The sequence below is a fragment of the Drosophila arizonae genome, chromosome 5, assembly GCF_054131065.1.
Source record: "Drosophila arizonae isolate 15081-1271.41 chromosome 5, UAZ_ARI_1.0, whole genome shotgun sequence".
NCBI lineage: Eukaryota > Metazoa > Arthropoda > Insecta > Diptera > Drosophilidae > Drosophila > Drosophila arizonae.
The window spans coordinates 25,764,719-25,777,964 of NC_142925.1; the positions used below are offsets into that span (position 1 = coordinate 25,764,719).

Sequence of the window (13,246 nt, forward strand, 5' to 3'; positions counted from 1 at the left end):
AATTTTGTAAGGCATCCATCATTGTCATTCATAAGTTAGTTAAGACCATTTTATCATCATATGTAATGAGTTCCAAAGTAAGATTGTATTTAAGTATCTTCGTAAAAAAAAAGCTTTAAAAAGAGGAAATTTTGTTTATGCAAATAAATATCTTCAATTACTTTGTAATCGATATAATAGGTATTATATTACATAACTTTCAGCTTATCTGTCAACATTATCTGGAATAAAATAATATCAGACACTCCAGCTAATTTAATGCAATGAAAATTAATACATTGCAGTCGGGCGCTGAGGAATGCAAAATACTTTAAGTATTTATAGATTACCACGAATAAAAAGCGGCTCTCCAATAGAATATCACTTTACGTTAATTACAAATTGGAGCATCGGTCCTACGAAAATTGCAACATAAAAGACTTGACATCCGAAACTATGTTTGGATTAAGTTCATCATTTAAGTTCATTAGCCATTTTATAACTTGTCTCTTGTGTTTTAGCTAATAAATAAATAATAATAAATTATTAGGTACCAATGCCTATAACTCAAATAAAATATGTAATTTATATTGATTGTAGCATAACTCAGAATTTTCATTTGATCGTGTATTTATTTATATATGATAGCTTCGATAATGGTATTAAGCTAGACACACTTCAAGTAATATTTAGTCTTTAAGTTAAAATCTACCCTTTACCCTTTAATTTCCACCTTTTTTGAGCGTAAGCATTCAAAGTTTGCAGTTAGGGTACCGTTAGCTCGTTCTAAAATCTGACCAAATATGAGGTGTCTACGCCCAGGATGAGCGTGGCAAATCGAGAAAAACTGCATTTTCTATAGTATTAGAGATAAACTTAGCTGCTAAATTGCTGATGGGATGTGAATGAGCATTTCGGTAACGCCCGACTGCAACGTTCTTACCTATATTTTATATACTTATAATTGATATAAAATTATTACATATTTATATTTAGTTAACAAATATGGACAGCATCTTCAAACGGACAGTTTTGCTGGAACCACGGGTGTCCTCATTAAACCTTTTAGTTACTAATTGCTTTCTGAACGATTTCTGATGCGATTTTTACCGAGTCAATATAAATACCGCCGAACAGAAATACCAGAACAAATTCTTGACAAAATGTTTCGACTTCTGCTGCTTATTTGCTGTTTGTCCCTTGGGAGCTTTCAGACGGCCAAAGATAGATATATCGTTGCAACTTTTGGCAAGGTAAGAACGGTTAAGATGTTGTGGCTCCAAATATGTATGCATATATATAATCCAATACTTTTATATTAGGTTAATTGGTTCCAGGCGAATCAAATATGCCACAAATCCAATATGATTCTGGCCACAGTCACAAACTACGAGCAGCAGCTCCTACTGATACATAGCATAGCTGCCAATGGTATCTACTTGCATTTAACATTTGTAGTTTATCGATCAATCGATTAATTTTTGTCCAGGACACCTGCTGGGACAGGAGGGCTTCTGGCTTGGCGCCAGCAACTTGGGGGATCTCAATGCATGGACGTGGCAAGGGCTTGGAATACCTCTGGGCTATAAGAAATGGGGAAATAATGAGCCACAAATGAATTTGATTGGGACTGAGGGATGCATGGTTATGGGATTGGATCAGTCTTGGTATAGTGTGGATTGCTACAGTGAATACTACTTCGTATGCGAAAGAGCGTGCAACTCAACAAACGATCCCTTGTATATAAAAAAAATATATATATAATATGTTAAAAAAAAATTAAAATTAACAAGTAAGAAAGCTCTAGTCGAGACTGCTCGACTACGAGATCCCCTGAACCCTTGGAGCAATAGATATTTCAATAATTTTTCGCGTCTTTCAGCTTACACAAGAAACACGCACACACACACACACAGGCACGTACGCACACACAGGCATACATACACACACACGCATACAGACACACACACACACGCATACATACACAAATGCATACACACACACATACACATACACACACACATACACAAACACATACACACACATACACAAACACATACACACACAAGCAACCACGCATAAACACGCATGGGCTGCAGTGTGCGCTTACTATGAGAACTTAATTGTTTAATAACTTTTTTTATGGACGTACGATCTTCATGAAACTTTTAGATTATGATTATAACATGGATATGCATGTAATTGCCAAAGCACAAGTCTCTAGTATTTGAAATACGCTTTTTACAAAAGTGAGGGTGAGGGGCAGAATTTAAGGGTGGGGGGTAAATTTTAACAAAAACCGAAATTGTATAAATTGCATGTAAGCATACATTAAAAATTTGGAGACTCTAGCAATAAAGGTGTAGAAGATATAATTTTATAACTGGTTTTCGATACGGTTTTTTATCGATAAAAAAAGATCGGGATGAGTTATCGAATTTTAATGATAAACTTGATATGCGCGCTGTAATTACGGACATTTTAAAAAAAATTTGAAGTCTCTAGCTCTTATATCTTCGGAAATCGACGCGTTCATACATACGGACAGACGGACAGACGGACAGACGGACAGACAGACGGACAGGGCCAAATCAACTCAGCTCGTCACCCTGATCAAGAATATATATACTTTGTGGGGTCTGCCACGCCTCCTTCTCCCTGTTACATACATTTCAACAAAACCATTATACCCTGATTTCCCATTGAAAATGGGTTCAGGGTATAAAAATAAAAGCAAAGATTAAAATAATAACTCCATTTAAACTCCATTTTAAAACAAGTAAGAACGTTGCAATCGGGCGATACCGATAGCAGAAGACTCATTCGCAGCCCAAACGCTGTCAACCAGAGTATATAGTGCAATTTTCAAGTCTGGTGCGCAGCAAAAAACACGGCATGATGCCATTAAAATTGGAAAATCATCGATAGCTATTGCATTCAAATTAAATACATATATAATTTATACAATTTTGATTTTTATTATATATATTTATATTTATATCCATACATTGGATACCGGCTTCAAGCTAACAGCAGATCAGCGCGATTTTCCTATGCTTGTGCACACACTCATCGTCTATTCTATGCGTACAGACAGAAGCGCGCCTTTTCTCACATTCTTAGAATTTTGATTGATTTCTTGACTTTCTAGACGTTCCTGTAGTTTTGTCTGATGATGCTCTCTTATTAAGCTATTCTATTTTAGCAACTGATTGCTCGAGCGAACCAGTGGAGCGGGTGCTAAGGGCGACGCAAGTAATGTTAGATTAAGGGAGGTTCGAACCTTTACTGTGTTTTTTTTTTTATTTTTTCATACATATTTCGTTTTTTATAAAATAGATATTTTATTGGGAAGGTGCGAGCTTGACTGAATGGCACTTAATACTTTTCATTTTCTTAGTCGAATAATTTTATAAGTTTAAATTTGTTTCTTCTTAAATAGCCCTCAAATACATATACGCAAATACATACATATGCATATATAATTATACATGTAAGCCTGCACGCATAGCATCAAGCATTCCAGCCTTATACACGCGCTCATTTGTATGTGTGTATGTATGTACACATAAATGCGTGCTCTAGCATATTCTAAGAATCCCGTTGCGATTGATTTGTCTTTGCATTGTTTTTGAATTTCCAGCCGCTACACTGGCTTTTTTTTGCTATGCGGCGTCATACCAATAATGTGATTTCGTTTTAACTACTCTTGATCGAAACGACGCGGTGGTGCTGTAGGCTGAAGCGCCGACGATCTTTATTTTAGCTATTTTGACAAACATGCTGTTTGGGTTGGGTGCGAGCTCAAATGCCGCTGAAAACACTTTTTTGTAAATTGCAAATTTTTGTTATTTTAGCTTATTTATATTTTATTAATTTTATAAAAATGTTTCCTTCCGTGCTATCAATGCCTATTAAGCCTACTTATGTGTACATATACATAAATAGATGGCTGACGCATATAAATGTCGCAATTCGCGCACTGTAAATGCCGATTGCCACGCCCCTAGTGGCCGTAGAGTCCTCATTTTTGGCCAGTCCTTAGAACGAGCAACCAGTTACCTAAATGCAAAATTTGAATTCTTACGCTCAAAAAATGTGAAAATTACAGGGTATTTTTTGATATGCCGCGCCCCTAAAGAGGCTTAAAAATTATTCTTGGGGCATCGATAGAGGAGGCAACCAGTAACTTAACTATCCAAATTTTAAGCCTCTAGCTATTATACTTTAGGAGATATAAATGTTTGCAGTCCACGCCCCCTGTGGGCGGACATATATCCGACAAAGCTTTTTGGTCTTGGGTGATCAGCCCGAGTATATATACAAAATTTGAGATCTCTGGCATCAACAGTGTCCAAAATATAGCAGAATTAAAAAAATCACTATATCTTCAGGTCCGATTTGCCACGCCCCTAACGGGCGTAGACTTATAATTTTGTCTTTAGACTTTATAGAATCATAACATTAGCTGACATGCAAAATTTCAGCATTCTAGGCTTACAACTTTAGGAGATACGGTTTTATCCGATTTGCCACGCCCCAAATGGGCGGGGATATATCCGCCATAGCTCGTGATTTTGGATGGTCGACGCGGACCTACATACCAAATTTCAGCTTTCTAGCTCTTTAACTAAAATGATTTCTGGTATATCGGAAAATGTATTTTCCGATTTGCCACGCCCATAGGGGGCGGATCCGGAAAATTTTAACACTTTATAAATCGGAGATATACACGAGTATGTTCCAAATTTCAAGTCTCTAGCTTCAATAGCGCCGAAATAGATTGCGTTCATACGGACAGACGGACGGACAGCAAGACGGACATTGCACAAAACCAATATACTCATTTCACTTTCGTGAATGAGTCTAAAAACCCGAATTGAAGAATATTAGTTTATTTGTTGTAATATATAAATATATACCTTACGGGATTTTTAACAGTAAATGCAATGCGCTCTATGTTCGTGCTATACATGTGCTCTGTTGAATTTAAGGGATGATTTCTTTCGAAAACCAACCCCTATTTATAACAGTTTTGAATGTTATTGAAATTCCCAGCTGCTTGTTCTCACATACCACATTTATAGCGAACTTTCAGTCATCCGTCTTTCGCCAACGACCATACCACGTTGAATACATCGGTTCTCGTCCGATCACCGAAATTAAGCAACGTCGGGCGCGGTTAGTACTTAGATGGGGGACCGCTTGGGAACACCGCGTGTTGTTGGCATCTGTTCACAACTTTTTTGTTGTTTTAAAAAGTACAAATGTATTACAACAAATTTATTTATTTTATGTTTTGTCAAATATTTCTGATTTATTGATTTGATTTTTATATAAATTTGTGTTAAGAAAAAGATTTTAAAATGGATTTGCTTATCGTTCGACTATAGGCAAACTCTCATAAACTTTAGCTTGTATCAAAGCAGTTCATTTTTGCCTTATAACTACTGTAGTCAAATTCCCAACTGCTTGTTCTCACATACCACATTTATAACGAACTTTCAGTCATCCGTCTCTCGCCAACGACCATACCACGTTGAATACATCGGTTCTCGTCCGATCACCGAAATTAAGCAACGTCGGGCGCGGTTAGTACTTAGATGGGGGACCGCTTGGGAACACCGCGTGTTGTTGGCATCTGTTCACAACTTTTTTTGTTGTTTTAAAAAGTACAAATGTATTACAACAAATTTATTTATTTTATGTTTTGTCAAATATTTCTGATTTATTGATTTGATTTTTATATAAATTTGTGTTAAGAAAAAGATTTTAAAATGGATTTGCTTATCGTTCGACTATAGGCAAACTCTCATAAACTTTAGCTTGTATCAAAGCAGTTCATTTTTGCCTTATAACTACTGTAGTCAAATTCCCAACTGCTTGTTCTCACATACCACATTTATAACGAACTTTCAGTCAACCGTCTCTCGCCAACGACCATACCACGTTGAATACATCGGTTCTCGTCCGATCACCGAAATTAAGCAACGTCGGGCGCGGTTAGTACTTAGATGGGGGACCGCTTGGGAACACCGCGTGTTGTTGGCATCCGTTGAACGCAACTTTTTATATTGTTCTTTTTTAGTACAAAATATTTGTTTTGAAATTTATTTGTATTTTATTAAATATGTATTTCCGAGTTATTTACTGCTTAAATAAATATTCTATACATTTATACTTTGAAAAAGATTTTTCGTGCATTTGAGAGACGACCACATTTCCATAATGCGATATGGTTGATTCAATTCAATTTCATACAGACGAACGATAGATAGACGGACAGAGTAAACCGACTCGGACCCCTTCAAGATTAATATATATTTTATGCCTATTACATATGTTTAATCAAAACCATTATATAATTAAAATAAATGATTAGAATTTTTACAATCAGAACCTTTTATTATATTTTTATAGATTAGCATAGTAAACAAATATGCTCATTCAATTTATTGGCATCGTTTTTCGCATACGAAATAACGCTGAGCGTTGCAATCTTGAGGAATCCAGTAACCGGTAAGTGCATTAAGGCCGAGACAGCGGTATGAGGAATTGGGTGTAGTCTGGAAACGGCGATATTTGAAGGCAGCTCCAGTGCTGAACCAACTCCATAGAGAAGCGCTTGCCAGGTTCGAGCCTGACGTCCAAATCGGCTCATTAAGCAGATTCAAATAACCCGAGTTGAGCAAAAATAGGAATACGCGATTCTGCTTGTCTTCACTATCTAACGTGACCAAGGAGTAGCCTCCTTGAGAAGCGCAAGCGGCTTCAGCTTGGAACCAATTTAGCTGTAATTATAAAAGTTTATAATAGTATACAATTCATTTCTAATAAAATATAATATTAAACGTGTTTTCATTAATTACTTTGGAAGCTGCAGATAGTGAAAAATCGTCCGTGGAATATGTTGGAAGAAAAATTGGCAACGGATTTTCCTCCTCGGGTATGGGCTCCTCAACCTGAACTAGTTTCTCCAGCTTCTGAGCCCACGCCAGTGTGCCGAGCAGACAGAGTAGAGCGATACCTAAAGACTTCATTTTGTGAACGATGCAGTAACAGACCCTGCCCTTTTATACAGCTGCGGCGTTGTTCACGTTAATTGCCTGAAGCATTCATCAATGTCATTTGATAAGCTCGAAGTTTAAGTAGTTTTCCTCCTTAAATTTGTCGCTGAAGGGGATTTTTTCTTTCGTTTGTTATAAATTTCGCTTACAGTAAATCTCAATTTTAAGCGTTGCGTGAATCCGTTTGCCATTTTTATGGCAAAGTTTTGCGCTAATAATGTTATCCACTGCTGCGAAAGCTGGGGTGCTTCGAAATTTATCGAAAAAATGTAAAAAGCATATCTCATTTAACCGAGCTGTCAAAAGGAAAAAGCAAGTCGATGCTGGGGAGGGAACGTTATGACGGGTCAAGGATTGCCAATTTCCAGAGCTGGTATATTAGGGTGCACCCTCCTTTGTTGCTTTACATCATTTCCCTCACACAGCGTGCATTTCCTTTGCTACGTTCTTGTATGTTCCTTTTGCGTGCTGGCTAAACCTGTTTACGAGTCCCATTGGGATTGGACTACACGAATGAAATGTGCAAGCACAGATCGTTGCATTTTTACTTTTCGAGTGGGGTTCGCTTCGTGATATAAAATCAAAAATTGCTTTTGGTGGTTAAAGGAATAGGGGAATGGCGAATGGCGAATGGCGAAACTCGAAAGGCGACGAGCGTACGGATAATATGATTTCTGTTTGTTTGAATGGCATGCCATTTGCATTTGCCAAGACAGCATAAAAGTAACTTCTTACATTTGTTTGCAAGGTCTGGCTAGCGGGCAAACATACTTTGGCTTAAGTTCTTACAGGGAACGTACTGTATATAACAGCCAGAATATGGTAATATAGAAAAATATTTGTGCTCTAGATTTTTCGCAGGTCCTGTGGCGCAATGGATAACGCGTCTGACTACGGATCAGAAGATTCCAGGTTCGACTCCTGGCAGGATCGCAAGATTCAACTTTTTATTATTTTTTAAATTCATCGAATTGTGTTTTATAATTAAACATCTTAAATATACATGTGTAATCACTTCTATTTATTTTTTTAATTTTTTTTAATTTATATGGGACATTTTATTTCTAATCAATTTACGGTATACAAAAGTGTTGCGTTTTACTTCTTTGCATTTAAGAGTACAGAAATTGATTTGTTAGAAAATAACAGAAGTACGGGAAAAACTTATATAAACACCCTTATTATTTATATTTTATAAGCATTGAAAATAGAACAAAAGAAAAATTGTCGCCCAACGTGGGGCTCGAACCCACGACCCTGAGATTAAGAGTCTCATGCTCTACCGACTGAGCTAGCCGGGCTGCTGATCGGTTGATCACCAATTAATTTCAAGGAACTGGCACGAATGATCATTCCGTAAAAACATATAAATTGCAATAACTTCTTAGCATTAATTACAATTTGATTCATCTATAATTTGTATAAGCTATATTAATTGAATTATTTGATAAACTATATTAAACAAAAATCGAATTTTAAATAGATGTTAAGAAATTGTCACTCTTTCAATTGAAGCTCAAAGTAAACGTCTTTGTTAGCTCTTGTTGAATGTTCGCAATTAGACTGTAAAACTTGTTGACAAGATGACATGATCTATTAGCTTTGGTTATTTGTCTTTGGCGCTGGGTGAAGGAAAAATTGCAATTAAATTGGCTAGTGCTGCAGGAAACTGAGAGCAAAGTACGCGAACGACAGCATCCACAACAGAGACAACGCTTAAAAGGGGCAAGACGTGCAGCTGACAACAAAAGTCACGCAAAATAAATGCGCCATGAGAATCAGACGATGGGCTGAGGATGAGGTTGAGGGGCAATGCTGATGGTGATGCTGCTGCTTCCACTTAATTTATGCGAATCTGACGTTAGGGTAGCTGTAGTTGTAGCTTTAGCAAAGGCTAGGTGGGGTTGGATAGCGTCATCTGCCTGGTGGCCAGTTTCACTGAGCGTTAAACGAAGGTCGTCAATAGGAAATCCAACGCTTAGCTCTAGTTTTATATCTGGGATATTCATCTTATGCTCGCAATTGGCTGCGCGTGCAAAAATACGTTACAGTTTATTCAATTTTCACCAAGACCCTAGTTGTCCTTGCCCAACAAGGCTGTAAGGAATTACAACTGCTGTGAGTGTGAACAAGGTGATAGCATATGATTCGTAACATATTGACTAATAATACTTACTATCATAAAACGCAATATTAACCAAATAACCAATTTGTAGAACAACCAATTATAATAATAGTCCATATTAAGGAAACAGTAATGCACAACAGATGTGCAAGGAATTATCGTAGTAGTATCTCTCAAAATACGAATTTGTAGAATATTTAAGTATATTTATATTGGCGAGCAGCGACATTAATAAATAAATTTCTAATTTCTGAAAATCACAAATGTATGTGGTTTTATTAGTTTGCTTATAGAATCATGTTAATTAAATATTTAAACACAGAGCATTTTTCGAATTATTATATACATAATGATTACATAGAATATTAACAAATATTTGGAAAAAAAAAAAAACAAAGAAATAGAAAACCCCATGAAAGTTTACTACAAACTAAATTAAATTAATTTAAATACTAAACACTAAAAACTACAAGTCTATGCCAGGTCGTTTATATGTGAATATTATGATTCCTGACACTTGGTTATTCATTTTTGCGATAGTCGCAATAGTCTAATATCTACCAGTTCAGTATTGGCTCGACAATCTAGATTAATCGTGGAATGATTCTATGGAAGATTAAAGATAAGCTTCAAGACCTTATTTTGCGACCATATCCATATGTCATGTATGTAAATAAGTAACTTAGCAGAAAAGGACTATGTATTAGCCTAAACTCTTCAAATATTGTAAAATACCATTCACAACATCATGTAATTATAACAAAGAGTGAAATAAATTGAAATTGAAAATTTAAATTGAATAATAACAATTAAGTTAGTGTATATGCTATTTACTGTTACTTAAGATAAGTTCTTACATTCCCGTCGTATGCAATAGTTTATTTTTAGAACGCGTATTTAATCACCTTTTAATTAGTATTTCTTCTGCATCTCATTACATTTGCATTAGATGAACGTTTGCGTCCCTTTGTCCCTTTCTTCTTTGTCAAATCACTGCACAAAACCCAATGTTTCATTAAGATTTTATCGCACTTTTATGTTATAAATGTTTTTTGTTGTTAGCAATGGCCGTCAGAGCTGTCGAAGCGCGGTAATGTCGCGCGACCCCCTGACTTAATTAACAAATTCGTACAGTATTTCAAGGTTCGTAGGGTAGAGGGTAGAGTTTCCAGCTAATTAGAGCTCTACTGGCCAGCCCTTTCAAAACGTCGAGATTCATTTCTGCAGCTAACTTTCCCCTCGAAAAATGATGCAATTTGCGGATTTTATTAATTTTATGTCAATTTGCATGCAATTTACGCTCAAGGCGAATCTTTATCTAAGTTCCAGTTAGAGTTTTGGCTTTTATGATGGCTAATCTGGCGGAATGCACTGCACAGTAGAGCTAATTAAATTGAATGGCTCGCACAGCTATACGCATTGACTGCAGGTGCAGCCATCAAATTCTCAAAAATTTTCAACTTTAACTTTTTAAGTTTCTGTCAGTTGAGTGGATTTTGTTGTTCGATGGCTTTGCCAATGCAATTCAATAAAAATGAATATAACGAAGCGCGAAGGTAACCAAACATGGATCTAAGCTTAAACTGAATCTACTAGCAACAAATACCCTGTAAACATGAATAGTCTAAGTAAGGACTGTGTTTCACATGGCAACTAATTTGATCATATATTATTCATATTGAATTTAATATTGAATTTTAATGATGGATTCCAAGTAGGGACGCAGCCCGAAGAAGTCTAGAAACTGCAAATTTGGTCCGAAACACCAGTCACCATGACAACAATTTCTTTTTGAACAATTTCCAAATATATATATATATTTTTTTTTTATTTTCCCAAGATATTTATGACGCCTGTTATTATTTTAGATATGCATGAATTAAAAACATATTTTAAACATAAAAAAATAATAATAATAATTTTACAACTTAAAGTAAAAAGTATCTTAAGTATCAAATATGCGATTCGTAGGTCACGTTTTGCTTACTCAACCATACGCATCAGTCCTTCATTAAGTTCTTCACTCATAGGGTATTAATATTGCGTGCGACTTATGCGCAGTTTTCAATAGCACATGGGGAAAATGTAAGTAGATTCGGGAAATGTATTTTGCAGTTGTGGCCCTTTTACAATGCGACAAGGTCAAAGCAAAGTCATTCCAAATTGTTGCGTACCAGCGGAGCTGCAACTGAAACTCGCCCCTCCATTCTGGAGAGCAAGTCAACTGTGAATTGGCTTAAATGCAGTATATCATTTAATTTTTTGTCGTTTGGCATTTGTGCACGTTTATTTTAAGATGTCAGAGCGAAAGTTGGAATATACACTGAAAGAAAATAGGACGAAATACATGTATCTCTGCATACTGTATAATCATTAACAATGAAATCTGTAGTTAACTGTATTTAGCAATTTTCAGTTCCACGAGCCTGGCTATATAAGACAACCTGAACTCTGCTGACAGTTTGCAGTCAATGACTAAATAATCCTCATTCATGGCGCAAAAAGGAATCAGCAGGAAGAAAATATCTAACTTTCGAATTGTAGCCCAATTGTTAAAGATTTTTTCGACTTAAATGCTCAAGATCAATAAAGATAAACAATAATTTAGTTGATAACTTTTGAATTTAAAAACAAGTAAGAAGGCTCTAGTCGAGACTGCTCGACTAGGAGATACCCTGAACCCTGCAAGCTGATATTCTAATCATTCTGCACTTCTTCTATGCACACATACATACATGCACGTATAACAACGCGCTCTGCTGACGGCGCAGTAAGCAGCGACTGCGCTTGGGCTGCGCTACAATCTGGGCAATATTATACGAATTTATTTGTTGAATAATTTAATTTCTAGACGTACAATCTTAATGAAACTTTAGAACGTAATCGTAATGTTCAAATGTATGTACATTCCAAAGCACAAGTCTTTAGTACTTGGAATGCGTTTGATGCGTTCAATGCGTTTACAAATTGTAAATTACAAAATGTTTGTATTCATCATATGTATATACACAGTAAATCTGAAGTCTCCAGGTCTAATAGGCTGAAAAACAAAATCAATTTTTCGATTATTCTCGATAAAAAAGTTATCGGATGATTTATGGAAAAAGAAAGCAAACTCGTACTGCGTATGGTACACACATGCCAAATTCTCAAATTCTCTAGCTCTTATAACTTCTGAGATCGACGCACTCATACGGACAAGGCTATGTCGACTCAGCTCGTTGCGCTGATCAAGAATATACAATGGAGGACAAAAGTATTTTGACAACGTATTGCAAAAACTCTAACCGCGTTTTTCTGCGTGTTGAGAGAGGTAACGGTACCCATTATATTTTTCAGAGAGAGAGCAAACATAAAAAGCTATAAATGACCAAAATATTGCAGTGATAACATAAATCAATATTTTTCTATAATTATTTGCATGGCAGATTGTCATTATTTGGGTGGACAAAAGTATTTTGACATTCCTTCTTAAATTCATTTTCGGTAATTTGCTTGGATTAAAAAATAAATATTTTTATTTATTAAGTTATTTTTGGTGTCTTCTTTAATAATAGCCATTATTTCATCATAGTTTTCGGTAAATTATGGGCAAACAACGTGATTAAGTGAAACCATTAAAAAATTAGTCGCGAACGAAGAATAATGCAGGTATTTCCGAGGAAAACCTTACAGCCTTATAAAATGCACCTCTATGAGCAATTTATAACTAAATTAACAAACAATAAAAAAATTATTCACTAAAACAAGAAGGCCAGATCGAAAAATTCATTCCAAAAACCTGTAGAAGGCCGCATCATATTGACAAATCTTAAAGAAAATGTGCGGATTTTCCTAAAAGTCATGTCGATCAAACTTAAAAATAATCATAAATTATCAATAAGCAGAAAAACTATCACAAGTCGGCAAAGGAATGCCAATTTTTCTACGTTATAGATCTTCCAATACTCTTAATATCACTATAAAATAAACTAAAAAGGTATCGATTTGCTAAAACCTTTATAGGCAAGCCACAATTCTTCTGGGGAAAAGTATTATGGATGGATGATAGTTCCTTTGAGTATCCTGGATAAAA

The 13,246-nt window shown here is 35.7% G+C and overlaps 2 protein-coding genes and 5 non-coding genes across 7 annotated transcripts; 5 read left to right on the forward strand and 2 right to left on the reverse strand.

Moving 5' to 3' along the window:
- The first annotated feature begins 1,073 nt into the window (after positions 1-1,073).
- On the forward strand, positions 1,074-1,817 carry LOC108615116 (C-type lectin mosGCTL-1). The gene is made up of 3 exons (XM_018009360.2): positions 1,074-1,232; positions 1,302-1,410; positions 1,469-1,817. Exons 1-3 carry the CDS (start codon positions 1,077-1,079, stop codon positions 1,741-1,743), a joined length of 540 nt encoding a protein of 179 aa, XP_017864849.2. The 5' UTR covers positions 1,074-1,076; the 3' UTR covers positions 1,744-1,817.
- A 3,273-nt stretch (positions 1,818-5,090) lies between these two features.
- On the forward strand, positions 5,091-5,209 carry LOC149268861 (5S ribosomal RNA). Its single transcript, XR_016270711.1, has one exon. It is a non-coding gene; the product is annotated as a 5S ribosomal RNA (ribosomal RNA).
- A 291-nt stretch (positions 5,210-5,500) lies between these two features.
- Positions 5,501-5,619, forward strand: LOC149268862 (5S ribosomal RNA). Its single transcript, XR_016270722.1, has one exon. It is a non-coding gene; the product is annotated as a 5S ribosomal RNA (ribosomal RNA).
- A 292-nt stretch (positions 5,620-5,911) lies between these two features.
- Positions 5,912-6,030, forward strand: LOC149268863 (5S ribosomal RNA). The gene has a single exon (XR_016270723.1). It is a non-coding gene; the product is annotated as a 5S ribosomal RNA (ribosomal RNA).
- A 327-nt stretch (positions 6,031-6,357) lies between these two features.
- On the reverse strand, positions 6,358-7,039 carry LOC108616698 (uncharacterized). Its single transcript, XM_018012107.2, has 2 exons — positions 6,849-7,039; positions 6,358-6,770 (listed from the first exon to the last, which is right to left on the reverse strand). Exons 1-2 carry the CDS (start codon positions 7,017-7,019, stop codon positions 6,432-6,434), a joined length of 510 nt encoding a protein of 169 aa, XP_017867596.1. The 5' UTR covers positions 7,020-7,039; the 3' UTR covers positions 6,358-6,431.
- An 867-nt stretch (positions 7,040-7,906) lies between these two features.
- On the forward strand, positions 7,907-7,979 carry TRNAR-ACG (transfer RNA arginine (anticodon ACG)). The gene has a single exon. It is a non-coding gene; the product is annotated as a tRNA-Arg (tRNA).
- Positions 7,980-8,274: 295 nt separating this feature from the next.
- TRNAK-CUU (transfer RNA lysine (anticodon CUU)) lies at positions 8,275-8,347 on the reverse strand. Its single transcript has one exon. It is a non-coding gene; the product is annotated as a tRNA-Lys (tRNA).
- Positions 8,348-13,246: the final 4,899 nt, after the last annotated feature.

What these genes read in the sequence shown, in the direction of transcription:
- LOC108615116 (XM_018009360.2), top strand. Translation starts at nt 1,077, where the DNA reads ATGCGATTTTTACCGAGTCAATATAAATACCGCCGAACAGAAATACCA. An exon ending in TCGTTGCAACTTTTGGCAAG is followed by an intron (nt 1,233 to 1,301) that starts GTAAGAACGGTT and finishes CTTTTATATTAG; the next exon opens with GTTAATTGGTTCCAGGCGAA. An exon ending in ACATAGCATAGCTGCCAATG is followed by an intron (nt 1,411 to 1,468) that starts GTATCTACTTGC and finishes ATTTTTGTCCAG; the next exon opens with GACACCTGCTGGGACAGGAG.
- LOC108616698 (XM_018012107.2), bottom strand. Translation starts at nt 7,019, where the DNA reads ATGAAGTCTTTAGGTATCGCTCTACTCTGTCTGCTCGGCACACTGGCG. An exon ending in CACTATCTGCAGCTTCCAAA is followed by an intron (nt 6,771 to 6,848) that starts GTAATTAATGAA and finishes TTATAATTACAG; the next exon opens with CTAAATTGGTTCCAAGCTGA.